Source organism: Tympanuchus pallidicinctus, unplaced genomic scaffold (genome assembly GCF_026119805.1).
Source record: "Tympanuchus pallidicinctus isolate F22 unplaced genomic scaffold, pur_lepc_1.0 scaffold5, whole genome shotgun sequence".
NCBI lineage: Eukaryota > Metazoa > Chordata > Aves > Galliformes > Phasianidae > Tympanuchus > Tympanuchus pallidicinctus.
Window position 1 is genome coordinate 54,670,736 of NW_026294769.1, and position 18,981 is coordinate 54,689,716.

The 18,981-nt window shown below is 38.2% G+C and overlaps 1 protein-coding gene across 3 annotated transcripts in view; it reads left to right on the forward strand.

Annotated features, from left to right (window-relative positions):
- Nucleotides 1–17,314, forward strand: part of MTDH (metadherin) — a 30,121-nt gene extending 12,807 nt beyond the window's left edge. Inside the window, exons 5-13 of one of the 3 annotated variants that reach the window (XM_052703289.1) lie at nt 242–310; nt 2,351–2,602; nt 6,271–6,357; nt 9,854–9,952; nt 11,390–11,517; nt 12,042–12,161; nt 13,053–13,172; nt 14,584–14,737; nt 15,857–17,314. In XM_052703289.1, coding sequence (XP_052559249.1) covers nt 242–310; nt 2,351–2,602; nt 6,271–6,357; nt 9,854–9,952; nt 11,390–11,517; nt 12,042–12,161; nt 13,053–13,172; nt 14,584–14,737; nt 15,857–15,927 — 1,100 coding nt within the window. In that variant the 3' untranslated portion in view covers nt 15,928–17,314. The remainder of the gene's footprint in view (nt 1–241; nt 311–2,350; nt 2,603–6,270; nt 6,358–9,853; nt 9,953–11,389; nt 11,518–12,041; nt 12,162–13,052; nt 13,173–14,583; nt 14,738–15,856) is intronic. The other 2 variants (XM_052703291.1, XM_052703290.1) reach the window with 2 other exon arrangements.
- Nucleotides 17,315–18,981: the final 1,667 nt, after the last annotated feature.

The following is an 18,981-nucleotide window of genomic DNA, read 5'->3' on the forward strand; positions in this document are numbered from 1 at the left end:
TTGAAATGTGCAGTTACTGGCTGTGTAGGCCTGTAATGGTCTTCAAGTGTTTAATCTGTCTATAAGAATCAACGGTATGAGAAACAGCATTATTTTTATTCTTGAGTTCCCTGGAAATAGCTTCATTTACTTTGAGGTACTGATAATTGTGTTTTCTTTAGATATCTAAATAATGAATGCTCACATGTTTGCTGGTCTTTGCAAAAACGTACTCTAGCTCTGTCTCCTACCTCTTTTCCAGGTGATACTCTTTTGAATGTGCAAGTTAGCAGCTCTAAACCTTCAAAGGGGGAATCGTCAGTTCCACAAGGTAAAAGGTTTTTGTTGCTAGGCATCCTAATTAACTGGAAATGTGTTTTAAGGAAGTGAAAACAAACTGTCAGTGCAGGGTGTTGCATGGTTACTAATTTAGAACTCTATTATGCAGCTGGCTTTTTTAGCTATGCAGATGTTATATTTCTAAGTTGCAGGTGGTGCTTAACATGTGGAAAGTGATCTTACATCTATTGGGGTGTATAAAACAAAAAGTGCCTAGAAATTTCATGCAGATTATCTGCTGCACACGTTACTTACAGAACAATAAAGCTTATTCTCAAGCTCTGGTTAAAAATCCCCTTTTGCTGGTTTTTCAAACTTACTTTTTTCTGTTAATGAGTTACTGACATAAAGAATTAATACATGTTAGCTTATTTCAAAGGTAAGTCCTGATTTTCATAGTTTGCACTCATTGCAGGTTATGCATGCTTGGGTTATTCAGCTCTTTCCATTCTCCTTTGAGAACCGTGCTGTAAATGCTTTCATTTTGAGAATGACTTTATTTGTCATATGTGTAATTTCGCTATGTTAGACTATGATTTGGGTGGTGAATCTTAGTGGCTTCTTGATAAGAGACATTGACGTGGTGGTGATTAAATTTTGGTATTGTGAACAAAGGTGATTGTTTTTCACAGCCAACACTCATAGTATTTCTTTAACCAAGAACACTCATTGTGTTTAAGGCAAGTCAACAGATGAGCTATTGAAAGCACCCAGGTCCAGAGTGCATCACTGCTAGTTCTTGAGAGCTTTGATTCGCATGCTGACTTCATGGACCATAGCTCAGAAAGGAGAAGCCATATTCTACAGAGCTTCAAAGCTCTGTAGGAGGCAATGATTTAAGTTGCAGTAAGGAGTATTCTGTCTGAGAATGAGAAGGAAAGTTCTTAGTAAGTTTGCCCAGAGGTGGTTTGAACTCTCAGCCTTAATGATTTCCAGAACTTGAGTAAAGTGATAAAACTTCAAAGTTAACTGTACATCAGTTAGCAGAAGGTGGAGTTTAGTGACTTCCAGAGATCCATTCCAACCTTAAGTTTTCTGTAATTTCTGTGAAAAGTTGCTGGTTGTACAAAAAATTTATGTAAGTGATGTGAGAACAGTTTGATAAACATAATCAGACTTTTACTTTAGGACTTCAGCTGTCTTCTTGCAAGGCTGCGAAACAGTTGCTTTACCAGCTATGCTATAGTTTCTGTGTGTTTGCTATTTCTGTTGTCTTCTGTGAGATGTTTATTGACGGAATGTAACAGCTCTGGAGTTGGGTAGATAAAGAGCAGTAGTTCTAGATGCAGGGATTGGGATGTTACAGATGTCTGTGTTTGGAAATAGGATTTGTCTAGGAACATGTAGTAACAACTCAGCAAATAATTTCCTTTCCAGTGATGCTGCCTTGAATGTCTTTTTGCTGCCTGAGTGAAATTTATTTGTGAAATAAAATATTTTGTCTGTAGCTTTTGTAAGCATGTTATGCTGATGTAGCTGAGTATTTGTGTTGTGTTCTTGATATACAAATAACATGCAGATTGGCAGTTTTCTTGTTTTATGATGCATATTTCTTTAAAAAAAAAAAAAAAAAAAACTGATAGGGCCCTTTGAGGAAGGTTTGTCATGTTTAGGAAGTGAGTTCTTGAAACTATGTATGAAACTTGCCTTGACTAGTAATTCCTTGGTGCAGTAGACTGTTGTAGGCCAGGGCTTGTGACCTTAGTGAGGTCTTACCATGTTCTTTTTCCACTAAGTTGATGGACTCTAGTTAATGATAGCTATGCTGCTAGTAATTTCCACATAGCATTCAGAAAGCATTTTCTACTCCTTGGTCATTTCTTTCACTTTGTGCTTGGAGTACTGTTGTATGTTACCATAGTTACCAAAAAGAAATTACTCCCTGCTCAGCGCATGAGACTCTACAAACCATCAGATCACCATGTAAGAGAAATTATCCCTTTTGTTGTTGAATTAAAAGAAAAAAAAGTTCTGTTTAATTATTCGTCCAGTTTGTATTTTAAATGCTGTTTTTATTATGCTTTTATTTAAGTTTCCCCAGGATTAAATGAAAGCCATACAGTAAATGGTGGAAGCTGGAATGAGAAGCCTGTAAAAATCTCCTCACAGATTGGTGTAGGAGAGGAAAAATGGACTCCTGTTTCCTCAGCTACAGCTGGGAAGAGGAAGACTGAGACATCTGCCTGGGCCCAAGATGCTGCAGATGGAAACGGGAATGGAAAGGACTGGGGTGTAACCCTGGTGAGCAGGCCCTGGAAGGAGCGTTCTTTGTTCACTCCCATTGGTAAGCTGTTCTGAGAAAAAATTGCATCACTTAAATGTTCTTACATAATTTTTTGTAATGAATTCCTGAATAGCTTTACGCTGCTATATATATTCTAATATATTAGAATAATAATTGAATGGTGTAGTGAAATGTGAGCTAAGCATTTTCTGTTTCTTCTAAGTTCTGATGGCTTCATCTGTGATCTATGAAACATCATCTATGTTTCTGATTACAGCTTGACTGGACTTTATCTGAAATAAAATTATTTATTTGGAGGAAGCAATTTTCTTATTTTCCTAAAATTCTGAAGTTGCATAGTTAAGTCTTTGTGGAATGCAACTTTTTTTTAACATATTTCTTATGACATTAATGTGGTCTGTTGACATAACACAATCAAACCAGCTAGACTTAGTTTGAAGAAGAGAGGGCTCCAGGGAGACCTCACTGTGGCTTTCTTGAATAGGAGAGGGAACAACTGTTTATTAAGGTGGACAGTGATAGGACAAGGGAGAATGGTTTTAAACTGAGACAGGAGAGGTTTGGGTTTGGTATTAGGAGGAATTTTTTCACTCATAGGCTGGTGAAGCACTGGAACAGGTTGCCTGGGAAGGTTGTGGATGCCCCATCCCTGGAGGCATTCAAGGCCAGGCTGGATGTGGCTCTGGGCAGCCTGGTCTGCTGGTTGGTGACCCTGCACATAGCAGGAGGTTGAAACTGAATGATCTTTGTGGTCCTTTTCAACCCGGGCCAATTCTATGGTTCTTTGTCTTTGTCAGGCATTTGTTTAGATTTCAGAAAAGAAGAGTATTTAGATCTTGTGGCAGATTTAGCGTTTCACTGATTATTTTTTTTTTCCCCTTTTTTCTCATTAGAAATTATTTTTTAATCTTTTGTAGTACAATTTTTAGCCTTTGTTACTTACACTGTTCTGAATAATAAGAGATTTTTTTCTTTTGTCTGTAGAACAGCCTTTTTATTTAGTAGATACTGTAATATTGTTTTTCCCACTGTTCAGATCCTAGTCACTTCTGGAAGTCATTGTTCTTCTGTAGTCAGAAGCACTGCTATAAGTCTACACAGATTGCATTTGTCCCACATATCTTGAAGTGTGGCACCTGAATCTGGACTGTTGGAAGGATTTCTGTTGGCAGCTTTATTGTTGCCAAGTTGAAGCAAAGGCGTGCTTTGGTTTCTATATATTTCTTCATATTCCAGAAAGCTGTATTCTGCTTACATCACAGAATGGCTTGGGTTGGAAGAGGCCTCAAAGATCATCTAATCCTAAACCTGCTGCCAATTATTTAATCAGGCACTAGATCAGGTTGCCCAGGGCTCCATCTAATCTGACCTTGAACGCCTTTAGAGATGTGGCATCCACAGCTTTCCTGGGCAGTCTGTTCTAGCACCTCACCATCCTCTCAGTGGAAGATTTCCCAGAAATCTAGTCTGAATTTCCCTTCTTTTAGTTTATGACTGTTCCCCCCCGTCCTATCAGGCGGTGCTTTGTATTCTAATACAGTGTTACAGAACATCTTGTTTTCTTATGGAGAACAGATCATGTTTGACCAGGCTGATATGCTTCTGGTAAAATGGCAGGATTTGTAGGTGGAGAGCAGTGGATATCCTTTTTCCATAACTTCAGAAGTGCTTTCAGTATTGTCTCTAACAGCATGTTCTGTATCCAGGTTAGGGGGTTCAGCTATGGATGGTTGGAAAAAATGATTAGGTTCAGAGATCATACTTTGCCTGGAGGCTGACAATGGAGTATCCCAGGCCTTTATCATCTTTGTAAATGATCTGAAGGAGATGATGAAGTGCAACCTGCATCACGTTTCCAGATTACAGAAAACCTTGAGGCACCAGCTGATGCCATCCAGATCAGGGGTGCTATCCAGAGGGACATAAACTGGCTGGTAGAATGGCCCAACCAAACTAGAACAAGGACAAATATAATGTGAAGTTCTGCACCTGGGAAGGAGGAAACCCGAGCTGGGGAATGACAGTCTGGGAAGCAGCTTCAATGGAAAGAAGGGAACTGGTGGACACGAAGATAGAAATGAGCCAGCTGGCCGTGGGCCCTGGCAGCTGTGGACACCAGCAGTGTTCAGGGCTGTATTAATAGGAGTCAGTCAGTCAACTGTGGTAGTAATTATCCCCTTCTACTAAGCACTTCTTGGACCTAATCTGGAATACTGTACCCAGTGTGGGGGCTCCCCTGTGAGGAAAGGCTATTGATCTACTGGAATGAATGCAGCAAACTCAGAAATGGTCAGTTGTTGGAGCACTTGCCCTGTGAGGGAAAGGTAAAGGAATGAGGCTCATCTTGCCTGGGGAAAGGAAGGCTTCAGGAGGACCTAATAGAGGGCCTAATAGCAGCCTTCTAGAACCTGTGAGGTGTTTCTGGGAAGATAGAACCCACCGTACAGTGGTGTACAGTAGAAAGATGAGTCAGTAGATTTGGACTGAATGTAAGCAGAAACTTTTTCACCACAAGGCATTGTGTGTAGGTTGCTCCGAAAGTAATGCCTCCTTTTTATTTCTGTGGAAACTACATCAGGTACAAAGGGTATAACAACTCCTGTAGAGCAAATTCCCAGCCACAAAATACTGTTTTTTACCACAATCACTGCCATTAGCTAATTCATGCGGATGAGTTGAATGTGGCTTTCATATCATTTTTGCCACAGCTGAAATGTACATTCATGAAGCGTCCATAAATGTCAGAATTCTTTTGGTGTGGAGAATTTCAGTGACATACCTTTATTTCATGTGTGCTACAGTGTCAAATGATGTTCTGTCAGACTGCCTCTCTGCTAATACCTGACACATGGCAACAGATGTAAGGGAATATTGGTGGGAGTTCATCCTCTACTGCCATACCACCAACATCTGCCTCTGACGTTGTGGGGCGACATAATAAATAGGAAGAGTTACTGTCAGGCAGCCCTTGCACAGCCTTTTTGGGTAACCAGTCTTCATCCTTAGAAGTTTTTAACGCCCAGCTGGATAGAATGCTGTGCATCCTGGTCTGACCTCAGAGCTGGAGGGTGTACTGGGTACCTACTGAGATCCTTTCCATCCTGATTTATTCTGTTTTGTAGCTTGTTAAACTCTTGGTAGCTTTTATTTGTAATCAAGGTCTTACCATCTGTTTCTTTTGACACAATTGTGCCACTGGTTATTTTGCCTTGTTTTCTGCTTTATGCTTCAGAGTCAATCAAATACATCTTGATTTTTAATCGGCATCTCCTATATGTCAGATATATGACATATAAGCAATTTTCTGTAAGCTAGATGTAATCTACAGAACTAACATAAGATTTTTAATAGCTCAGGTAATTATAGTGGGGAAAATTACAGCAGTATGGGACTGAAAACACAATCAACTTAAGATTTTATAGAAAAAAAAACTGTTACATATAGAAAAGCCTGTAGAGAGAGGAAGATGGTTTGAAAATTACTTCAGTCTAAATGTTCACACATTCATGTCTCTTAACAGCACTGATTTTATCATTAATAATCAAAATAATTCAGTTTTGTAGAATGTTAACGTGACTAGAACTTCCTCTGTTTTTCTCACTCTGTTCATCATTAAATAGCAAACTTCTTCAACATTGCCAGCAGTGTGAAGTTTGTTGTGTTTTTTTTTTGTTGTTGTTGTTTTTTTCCCCCTATGTTTCCCACAGATGCTTGGAAGGTAGATGCAAGGATTAATACCTCTGAACAGAATTCTACTTCTTTCTCTTCTTTTGGATTAACTCCTGGAGTTTCTGGTATGTATATGCTTCCAAAGATCCTCCTCTCTGTTCCCTACCAGATGGAAATAGAATTTGCCAAATATTAATTTGTATCTTTTTTCAATGGTCTTTTGAAAAATAGTAGTAAACGTAAACAAGTAGAAGACCTGCTTTGTGAAAAACTGGAAAGCTTTTTGTCTTTTTTCTTATTATGCTCAAATAATGCAATAAAATAAGTTTAAAATTGATAATCAAATGCTTGGTATTGCTACATCTCAAGATGAAGAGCTGGAAATTGCTTTCTAGGAAGCTCTGTTTATCCAGAATTGTGAGGGATTTTACTGTTCATTGATTGTTGGTTTCTTCATTTGTTTTCCTTCATGAAACTGAAGCTCTGCTTGAAAAATGTGTTCCATAAAATTCCCGAGTCCTTGCTCTTCAGGATGGATGAGAAACCTGAACTGCAGAGTTTTCTTGTTTTAAAGCATGAAATGGCTGTAGAGAGCAAACCTGGCTTCCTAACAAATCTTGTGTGTTGCACTACTGACATAAGTGCTTCAGTGATTTATTATGCAATAAAGGAATTGTGTGTCAGGTTTTCTGTTCTTGCTTTCTCCAATTACCATGGAGCTTGGCATGGCTATTTTCTTTTAGAAAGTAGCTAGCTGAGTGCTCATGTGCTTTGACTTTTACTTGTATTGCAGTTTGCATCTTTAAACTGTAAAACCAGTGCTTGTTGTCTTATAGCTTACAAGTGCTTCGTTCTCTGTGCACTTCTGTGCCAGTTTAATAAAAAAATTGTAAATGCCAAGGTCTGATTCACCATACTTTCCGAAGAGCCCTTAATGAAGGCTTACACAATTAAGACCTTTTGCTTAAGACAAAGCATTTTAATAAAATCTAATTTTCCAATAGAGCCACTTGAATTCAAGTTCAGTTGCTACTCTGAAACTTAAGGAAATTCAGTTACTAAACTGGGAAAGTCTGATCTGTGATGCATCTGCAAGAGCATCATTCCAGATTTAATTCAGAGAGAAGCATAAGTGAAGTATGTTCATCATCTTTGTACATCAGCCAACAGTGTCATAATTCCATCCTAATGAATATTTACTGATTTCTGTTGTGACCAACTGGCAAAAGGTGAGAATGTGGCAAGATTCCTGTCATTTGAGGTATCTTTTGCAGAAGAGTTTATAAATTGGAGTGAACCAGATAGGACCATATATACTAGTTAAACTTCTTTATTTCAAAAATAAGTCTCATCATAAAATAGGCTAATTTCTTTTAGTCTCACGATTTAATTTTTTGGTTTTTTTTCTGAATTGTTTCTACTTGCCCTATTTTTCAAAAATAATAATGTTAAATGTCTAACACTTAATATCATAGCTGGTATTGGTCTTGCTGTTTGTCATGCTGCCTTTGTGCTACTGGAAACTTTTACTTGAACTGAAAATCTGATTCTTAGTAGTGAATAATTTAATTGCTTTATCTATAGTGCAAATGATCAAGTTTTTCTAGCTTTTTATTTTAGGCTATTCTTTATGAAACTGCAGAGTTGCACAAGGTGATTGAAATTCTATGGGTTGTAACATTATTGCTTTCCATTTTGAGGAGACAGCTGCAAATCTTACAGAATGCTGTTATTCGTAGAATCATAGAATACTTAGAGCTGGAAGGGACTTTGAAGAGTCATTTAGTCCAACTCCCCTGCAATGAAGAGGGACACTGCAGTTAGATCAGGCTGCCCAGGGCCTGATCAGCCTGACCTTGAAAGTCTCCAGGGACAGGGCACCCGCTACATCTCTGGGCAACCTATTACAATATCTCATCACCCTTAATGTAAAAGAACTTCTTCCATATGTGCAATCCAAATCTCTCCGCTATTTTAGTTTGAAACCATTTCCCTTTGTTCTGTCACCACAGACCCTGCTAAAGAGTCTGTCCCTTTCTTTCCTGTCAGTCCCCTTTAGATATAGAAGAGCTGCTATTCGGTAATCTTGCAGCTTTCTCTTCTCCAGGCTGAAGAGCCCCAGCTGTTTCAGGCTGTCCTTACAGTTCTGTGGATCATTTCTGTGGTGTTATTTTGGGCACACTTCAACAGGTCTGTGTCTCTCCTGTACTGAGGTCTCCACGTCTGGACACAGTGTTCCAGGTGAGGCCTCACCAGCACAGAGTAGAGTTTTGATGCAGCCCAGGATATGGTTGGCTTTCTGGGCTGTGAGGGCATATTGGTGCCTCACATCCAGCTTCCCATCCACCGTTACCCGGAGGTCTTTTTTTGGCAGGGCTGCACTCAATCCTTTTATCCCCCTCTTTGTATTGGTAACAGAATTTACCTTGGCTCAGGTGCAAGATCTTGTGTTTGGATTTGTTGAACCTCGTGAGGTTCACCTGGGCCCGCTGCTCAAGCCTGTCTAGGTCCCTCTGGATGGCTTCCCATCCCTCTGGTGTGCTGACCTCACCCCACAGGTTGGTGTCATCTTCAAAGTTGCTGAGGATACACTCGATCCCACTGTTGATGTCATTGATGAAGATATTACAGAGTTTCAGGCCTCGCATCAATTCCTGGGGGGTGTCACTTGTCACTGATCTCCATCCAGATGTGGAGCCATTGACCTCCACCATCTGCACTCAATCCTGCAGCTGGTTCTTCATCCAACAGTCCACCCATCAAATCCATATCTTTCCGATTAGGTGAGAAGGATGTTGTGAGATACCATGTCAAAAGCCTTACTGAAGTCCACATAGATGACATAGTGGCTCTTCCCTTGTCCATTGGTGCAGTGACATACAAGGCCAGTAGGTTGGTCAAGCAGGTTATGGCCTTGGTGAAGCCATGCCGGTTCTCCCGTATCACTTCCCTGTCTTCCGTGTATCTTAGCATTGCTTCCAGGAGGATCTGCTCCATGGTCTTTCCTGGCACAGAGGTGAGACTGAGTGATTGTTAGTTCTGGGATCATCATTTTTACCCTTCTTAGAAATAGGTGTGATGTTGTCTTTTTTCCAGTCAACAGGGATTTTACTTCACCCCATTGCCACAACTTTTCAAATATCATAGAAAGTGATTTTGTGACTATATCAGCCACTTCCCTCAGGACTCTGAGATTCATCTCATTGGGATCCATAGGCTTGTGGATGTTCAGGTTCTCCAGGTGGTCTCAAACCTGAACTTTGCTTGCAGTGGGAGGGATTTTGTTTCCCCAGTCCTCTCTACCAAGTCAAATATTTGAGGGCTGCGTAACAAGCAGTTATCAGTGAATAACAAGGCAAAAAAGCTGTTTTAAAAAAAAAAAAAAATCTGTATTTTTTTTCCCCATAGTCTATTGACTTAACTTTGTTTTCTCTAGTTTTCTGGAAATATTTAATTTTGAAGAGCTTATAGTTTTTCTGTAGAGTATAGTCATTGAAATCAGAGTCTGTTTGTTTGTTTGTTTTTCAGTCTTCTGTCTTCCTTTGTTACTTTGCTTTGAATTTCTTCATGTAAGATAATTCAGGAAGTTTGCAACTTACAATTTCATTTATTCCCTTTCAGGATCCAACAGTGAATCGGTTTCTCAGGCTGGTACTTCTGATTTTCCATGGGATTTGAGTCACACTCAGCCCCCTGTTGATGATGAATGGTCTGGGTTAAGTATGTTCCTCTAAAATGTTCATTAACAAAAATTGTAATTGCCACAGCTCTACAGCATATACTACTAGCATTCATAGCTAATTGGATTAGCCATTTGCAGTCGTGCATTAGTAGAGTAATTGAGTTTGCCTTTACATGTTTGTACCTTACTGAAGACTTTTAGTCTTACTTCCTTGTTTAGCAAGCATCTGGAAGTTCTTGTGTGTAAAAACAGTGATTTCTGCTTGGAGTTTATAAACATGAACTCTATGCTTATTCTTCCCTTTCCTTGCTAATTGCAGAATAGACTTGCTTTTCCCAGCCTCTCTGGACAAGGGTCATAGTAGAGCTAGCAGGAGTAATGTAGTGAAGTTAGTCTTACATAAATACCTATTACTGAAACCACACCTATGAGAAAAGTTTTGTGGTGTTTACTTCTTGAATTGCCTTGTAATTGATATTTTTATTCAGTAAAATATAAGAATGCTTTTTCAAGAAAAACAATGCCTGCTGACCTCACTGACTTAAAACTTGGTCAACAAATTGACCAAAGCTGCCTTGCATGTTACCTTCTCTCAGAAAACAGTGCCTTGTTAAATGATTTCAGAAGTAAAATGAATTGTTGCAGTCTTTGATTCCACCAGTTTTGCCAGGTACCAAATCATACAAAAACTTGTTCTCTATCTGGTTCGTGGATGAGGGAAGCACATTTCAATTAATCATTTGGACGTGATCAGTTTTACATCACAGGAGTGTAATTTATTCACATTTCTGAGCATGGAATGTTTATGGCTATACGTTCTTCTTATCAAGTAGTTTATTGATAGATACCAAGTAATTGAACTTTAATTACTTCCCCATTCCTATTAGTGCACTTCAGCTCTCAGTTATATATAGATAGATATACCTTGCTGGTGTATCAGGTTCAATACAAGGAAGTTAGCTGCATGTGCAGAAACTGGATTTTTATATTTTATTAAAAAGACTGTATTTTTTTCTTTATTGCCCCACCATTAGTTTCTTAGACAAAGCTTATTAAGCGTTACATTTACTCAGTCAGACCTTTTTAGATAAATTGCTTTTGAAAAATTATTTCTAAACATCACTTTATCCCAATTTCTTCACAAAGTAGGAAAAATTGAGATAAAGAACTTCTCTTAAATTTGTCCTTCTTTACATTGTCTGTATGAGTATTCTGAAGCAATTGCACCTACATAGCTGTTGCTATGTCTAGTTTGTAATCCTATTGCTCTGTACTCAGAACTGACTCACTACTTGTCAGAGTCTACATCTTATTATTAAAATACTTAAATTTTTCAGAAATTCAGGGAAATGCCTCCTTATGTCTTGGTATCAGGGAGAGTTCTCTGCATAGTATTTTTTTAAATTATTTTTTAAGTCTCAAAGAGCACCTCTGAAGGATGAAAACATTCCTCAAGATCTTCTCGATCTTTGTAGATGGACTTTCTTCTGCTGACCCTAGCTCTGATTGGAATGCACCAGCAGAAGAGTGGGGAAACTGGGTCGATGAAGAAAAAGTTGCTTCTGTTCCACAGCCTGAAGAGGCATTATCTGATGTTCAGAAGGTAAAAGGTGATATTTTCTCCTTAGCACCAAGACTTTGCCCTTACCACTGCTATTTCTTAAAGTAACTTAATAAAGGTGGTGATAAAGGTAATCTCTCATCTCCTCTACACTGATAAGAGCATTGTAATTTTGTTAATATGTAAAGATGGATGTTGCTAATGGGTAAAACAGAAACCAATTAGCTCCGCATCAAATCTTGCTGTCTCACTATAATGTAAGGTATTACCTTTCATTGTGTACTAATCAAGGGTTTGGATCCCTCCTCATAAATACTTCACACACCAAAAAAAATGTTGAGAAAAGCAGCATTTCTGTGCCACCAGTCCATTGTTCTCTGCTGCATTTTTCTTTCCCAGCTGCTGTACTTCTGCTTTTAGAGAGTGTATAAAGAATGTGGTCTTCTCAAAATGAACAGATAAGATTGTGTTCACTTCCACTTTTATAGGCAGTTATAGACCTTGTAGCTAGTAATTTATGTATAGCATATAGAAAGGGTGTTAAATATCTTATTCCCATATTGAAGGCTTTAGGTAATGAAAGAGAAAAAGGAGAGCCAGTTCTTCAGAGTTCTACAAGTGGGAAGTCCAAGAAAAAGAAGAAGAAAAAGAAGAAGCATGGTGAAGAAGCTAACTCTCCTTCACAGGTAAATGGAATAAGATCAGTTTGTGAGGAATTCACAGAATCAGAGAGAGAGAGAAAATTTATTTATTGTGCAGTCTACTGCTCTTCTGCAAGTTAAGAGGTAAATGCCTGAGAGATTAATTTGTCAGTATTTCCTTTAATTTGATTGATTCTCTGAATTGACTGGTAAATACATTGTAGTTCTGCTGGATTTATGGAAAACTTGGAACACATAGAAAGAACCTCAAATTGTTTTTGATAAATCAGAGTTCTGTACTGTAGAGAGGCTTTTAGCAGGCACTCTGCATGGAAGCGCTCCCTTCCTGCCTTTTGAAAGACAGCTGACCTCCTGTGCATGGCTAGCTAGGGGAACAAGGGAAATTTAAGTTCTCTTGTAGGTGTTCTTGAAGTGCAGTTCCTCTAGAATATAGTGGTTTCCAGAAATACTGTTGTAATTCACATGAAACATTAAAGATATTGATACTTAACCGCAGAAGTGCAGGTAAGCTATGGAAATCATATTTGAATTAGATGGCTACCAAAAGTAGATTGCAGTTAGCAATTGAAGTGTGTTTGAGTAGCTGAAAACAAGTATTTTTCAAGTAGGAAAAATCTTTTGTCAGATCACGCTGAAAATAGATCCTGCTTTTCTGCCTGTGGTGGCAGCCATTCATAACAGCTTCTTCACAAAAAACGAAATTCTCAGTTGCATCTGGCTGGGTAGGTAAACTGGAGGGGGGGGGGGGGCATTACTTCAGTCACTCTTACTTTGGACTTGCTTCTTGTGATTGTCATGTTTTTAGTCTGAGATTATCTCTTACAATTGTTGTGATAAGACCATTCCTATCAAGAATTCTAGTTAAATACCAAATATTAAAAGGCTTCCCTTTCCCCTCCCCCTCCCGCTTGGTAGGACACTGAAGAACTGGACAGAGAAGCTGGAGAGGAATTTCAAGAGGATACCTCAAAAGCTAAGCCACAGCAGGAAATAGCTTTTTCTCTGAAGACCATAAGTACTAGTGAACCAGCTAAGGTATGAATACAAAATTGTATGATTTCTGATTTTTGAAACATGAAAATGTATTGAAACATTAATTTGTGTATGGTGGTGTTACTCTAAGAATACTGAATACTTTGAATTACATCTATTAATATGAAGGTGATTGGAAGGTTGAAGTTCATTAGGTTCAGGTCAGTTATGAGTTTTCATAAAAGGGACCCATTCTGAAAAACAATATTTGCTAAAAGCAGTCATCTTGACTTTCAAAGTTGGATTCTTTTCATTTGTTTGAATAAATGGTTAAAACTTTGAAGTCTGGAAACCTGAGAATAAATAGGTAAGAGCATAAGACTATAATCTTAGCATACTTTATGGCTTCTTTGCAAACAGAATGAAGAATTAGCAACTTACTCTATTCTGAGTTGTCATTAAACCAGTTCTCAGATTGACCATTTGCTTCAGCTTGCAGTTTAAACGTACACACAGAATACAAGTTCTTTAACCGTTCTCCAACATCAGCTCACTTTCAGCAGACTACCTTGTTACTTAGTGGTTAAAACCAGTTCCAACTTAATGGTTAAACAGCATCAGCTCTGTTGTACTGAGCTGTTTTTAGACTTAAGCAATCCTGTTGATGACCTGTCAGCTGTTTTCCAGCCCCTTTGACATCAAATTTGGCTTTCCTGCTATTTTGCTTGTGCTAAGTGGTTTTCTGATGATGTTTGACTTCCCTGGACAAAAAGTTTTAGAAGTAGTCTCTAACTGATGACTGAAATGCATGACTTAAGTTTCTGACAAAGGTGATCATTCTTGAGCAGAAGTTCTGTAAGCTGAGGAGCAAACGCGAGGAAAAGAACATGAGAACCAAATCCAAGGGAAATAACACCAATATTAGAGTACAGAAATTAGCTACTCAAAATATCCTAGTGAAGACCAGAAACAGGAAGACATTATTTTCTTTATTTTTTTGATCTGGTAATATTTTTCCACATATACATTCCTTTATTATACATTAGGCTGCACATGCCAAGGAAAACCTCTGGTATATATTATCAGAAGGTACAACTCAAAGAATCATAGGATCATAGAATCCTTAGAGTTGGAAGGGACCTCTGAAGGCCATCTAGTCCAACTCCCCTGCAATGAACAGGGACATCAGGTTGCCCAGGGCCTGATCCAGCCTCACCTGGTTTTTTGTTGTGTTTTTTTTTTTTTTGAGAGGATTTAGTTTGTATGGCTTTGCTTGTATGCAACTAAAAGTTTTGGCACTAGATGGCAGTCAGTGTTGCAGCCTTGATTTGAATTTTAAGGATTTTTAATACTAGTTTAAGTTTCTCAGTGCCATCTTCCCAGCAGCTACTAAGTAGTATAAGAATGTATAAGAATACCTTACTGATGTATGACATGGTAAACTTTTGGGAAAATGTTTTCTTTTTTGCAATAGCCTGTGGAGGCTCCTTCTCTTGCTGTTTCTGAGCCATCTGTAATTGTATCAGAGAGTGATTCTGTCAAGATTGCTTCCCAAGTGCCACAGATGCTGCAAGAGACAGATGTTTCTAGTCCCAGTATTAAGCAAAACAGTGTGCCTCCTCCCCAGAGTAAGTATGTCAGTACAATCCCTTGGGCTGGATTTAGGGTGTGGCTTTTTGTGCTTTCTTTGTGTTTTTTTTTCCATAGAATGTGTATAGTCAGTGCTTTGCCATGAGGTTTGGGTGTAGAGTAGCACATCAGATAGATAGATATATTTAGGTATAGATCTTGTGATATCATAGCTTCCGTTTAAGTAGTTTGGCAAATGTCTTTCCGCCATGAAGAAAAACAAGCTTCAAGTATGCTTGAATGACTGAAGACGTTTGTTGGCCTTGTCTGATCCTTGACAGGCATTTGGCTCTACTGCTCACCATCAGGACCGGAGTTCTGTGCTGTGACTAAGCAGCCTATATGTCAGTTATCTGCTTTTTGCTCTGGTTCTGAAATAGGAGGGCTTTTGTGGCTGATTCCGGCCTTGGCCTTTCAGGAAAATATCTTCTGTTGTACAGATTGCAATATCTCACCTGACTTACTACTTCTGGCAGGCAGTGTGTTCTGAAGCTATCTATTTTAGTAAAATTGTACTGCTGCTTTACTTGATCCTGGATACCATGTAACCACACCTTAATGTAGTTCATTATTTTAAAAACTAATCTTTTGTTATGGGATCATCATCGATTAGCTTGGGTTGGAAGGCCTTCAAAGCCCATCTAATTTCAACCCCTTTGCCATGAGCAGAGCTGCCACCAACTCAGTCAGGCTGCCCCAGGCTCCGTCCTGCCTGGCCTTGAATAATTCCAAGGAAGGGAGTCACTTAGTGGTTAAAATCTTATGAAAGTGAACAGTTAATTTTGTGTACACTTATTTCTAGTTAACAAAAATAATAATAATAATAATGGCTTGTTGTGTCCCATTTTACTGGAAGGGTTACATTAGAGAAAATCGTTCATTTTATTACTTGTGGTGTAAAAAAAATAATAATAATAAAAATAGGTTGGAGTTAGCAGACTTTGTTTTACAGACACTTCAAATTAGCCTATTCAGTACAACAGAAAATGGTAGTCTCCTTCAAAAATCATGTCTGTTGAAGAATAGCTGTATTGTAACATAGGATGTAAACTTTAGTATTCTGAAAGTCTATCTAAATTTTCTCAGTTGTGACTCTGTAGTTATGTTTTATTTTCCAGCAAAGTCTGAAGAAAGCTGGGAATCCCCCAAACAAGTCAAAAAGAAGAAAAAAGCAAGGAGGGAAACGTGAACTTCCCGAGATGGACATGCGTTGCTGAATACTGTCATGAAGATTATGCTGTTTATGCAATAATTTGTGAACATGTACAGAATTTTATATGTTTCAAACAATTTTTAAAAACAGAACTGCTGTGAACACAAACATCTTCAAAAAGGAATCAAACGAAAGTAACTTTATAATATAGGAAACAGAACATGCTACATTTGAAAGACATTCTGAAGAGTCTGCTTTTCCAACTTTTGGAGAGAGATCTTAATTAAAAAAACAAACTGGTTTTACAACACAGTGCCCTGTTTACAACAGATTATATTCTCATCTACTGCTACGGATAAAAGGTTAATTTCAAGGAAGGGTTTTCTGTAAAAATATGTCTGTACAGTAGTGGGTGTTTCTTGCCTCTCTTGTGGGTGATGCAGTAGAAGCACAGAATGTCAACAATTAGAATTTGTTTCATGCCTAAATCAAAGTGCTTTGATTTAATATGTAATCTACCATATCCTTACAGTAAGTTGGTTAGCGAGTCTGCTAGCTATTACAGGAATCACAAGTGCAAATCGTAACCATTTGTACCAGTCGGACCTTCATGGTTTGTGTATGAAGTTAACACAATAAAACTACTTTGGGTTAAAAGTTTGAGAATGTGATTTGAAGCATAAGTATGGTCCATGAAGTTATTTTTGATAATGTCTATTACCTTACTTGAATTGTTGAAGATAACCATATATATTTTAAGAATGCAGTCATGTGCATAAAAATCAGCTTCTCTGCTTCATTCGCTGTAGTTCTTGGTTGATTCAAATTCCCATCCAAAATTGTAACACTTTTAACTCTTAAAATCCCACAAGGAATTAAAATCAAATGTTCTCTTCCCTTAGAACTTATTCATTTACCATACCCAACTCTGTTTTGTTCTCTAATGCTAAAACTCAAAATAAGGTGAACTTTCACTCAACAAGTGAAATTGGGAATGCGGTGATCTGTTGGAGAACTGGAGTGGCTTCAGACAGCTTTAATTGACATTGTCAAGACCAGTTATCAGGAACACTTTTTTTTTTTTACTGCCTTAACCTGTAGTGTGTAGAATATGTCTAGACTTCTGAACAGGAGTTTGTGTTTTTATAAAAAAATAAAAGGAAAACATTAACTCAAGTATAGCAGTTACAAAAAATAAAGAGCATTTCCTGCTTGAAACTGTTAATTGAAATGGTGTTTAAGATGTGTTGTCATTTTCAGGCACTGTGTAACTACATGGTATCAAACTGACGATGTGTTTGTGTCTGTAAGGTGCATGCTAAGTCATGTACACTGTAAATAGCCTTTACAACAACCTGTTGGATGCAGGTGGTGATTGGCATCCCCTGGTGACTTTCAGTAAAAGAGCCAAGATGTTTTGAAATGATTGACTGCCGGTTTTGTACCGTGAGCAGAATTGCTATCAGCTGTGACACATGGTACTGGTCAACAAACTCTCACTGTCTTGCTGTGCTGAGCTGCAATTCAGCACTACTGCTAGACATGATTAGTTAATGATGCGAGCTGGTTTTACTTGTACTGAAAATGCACCTTGCTAATGGACAACTTTGCTAATAAATCATACTAATTTGCACAGGAATTTATGCCTGTGTATCAGGAATGTGTGACCTCTAAACCCACTTGTCAAAATAAATTCAGCATATTAACAGTACTCATTAATTTGCTGGGAGGGAATGATGCCTGCTGCTGATACCTGTCAGGCAGGACTCGCATGAGCTAAATTGAGAGCTGAAGTACAGTTTTCAAGGAGTATCTGAAAGCAGACACACAAATTGGATATTACAAAATCATGCAGAGTTGTATGTGTGTATATAATACTTTAATTTTATGTTTTCTTGGCAAAAGAACATCCTTTGAATTCAGGTTTGTAATGTATTTTCAAAATGTTTCTTTCCGGACTGTATGTTGTGCGATGGGCTGCTCTCAGAGATAACACAGACAGACTGTCCCAAGGAAGAGTCACTGCATACATCTTTTTTGTCTCTTCAGGGTACAGCTGGTGCTTTTGGTGGTTTTGATTTACAGTTGGGTTAATTCACTCTGAAAAAGCTGGTCTGGTAAAAAGAAACTAGCAAACAAGGTAGGAACTCTGTTGATAAACTGCTGCTCCTGAACAGGATCGTATGAATACGTAGCCTTCCTTTCAAGATGTTGTTGCCTGTTTAGCAGCACCTCTTACTGTTTTCTTAATGTGCAGTTTCAATGTCTTAGAAAGCGAATCTTGCTTTGTTTGACATTCACTGAAGAAGTAGTAACAGTATAGCATATTGTCAATGAATAGAAACTTGGTTATCTATGTATTGTCACGTTCCTATGACTCAAGCAATGGTTATACTGAATCCAGACTTTGGTACTGGGATAGAAAAACACCATTTAAAGAAACAAGTCTTTTTTTTTCTTTTTTTTTCTTTTTTGGTGTTGAATGCATGGAATGGTTTCATAAATCCGGTATGTTGGGTTTTTTTTAAGTACTCCAGAATTATTTGTATGCGTAATTTAAACTTGTTGTGATGATGTGTAATTGGATAGTCATGGCATATTTTTCTTTTGTGGGGAGGGGAAGATGTACAGAATTCATATGTGCTTGTTACGGAGGTAACAACCTGTGCATTGATTTGGAGGGGGATGAAAACTGTATTTCTGATGCCCTTTTAGAAGTCTAAAGAAAAAGTGCAAGAGAAAAGCACTACTTTGATATTTACTAAGAATGTACATATTAAAAACATTTCAAACTTTATAGAAATACTTCTAGTACTGTTGTGTTGTACCTGAGTTGTATCTCCTTGGAAACTGCCTGATTCGTGGTTCGTCGCCGTGGGATTGTCCTGTGAAGGGAGGCTTGCAATGACAGCTACAGGATGACACCAGAATACATACTTTAAGCATACTTTCATATATTATTAATCAGAAGGCTGGGTATGTGTCCAAAGAGATGCACAGGCTTTGCTTCTGCTTTCAGAAGTCTCTGAAGGCAGTATGAAGGTACAGGTAACCTTGCATTTTCACCCACCCACATATGCAGAAGTTATA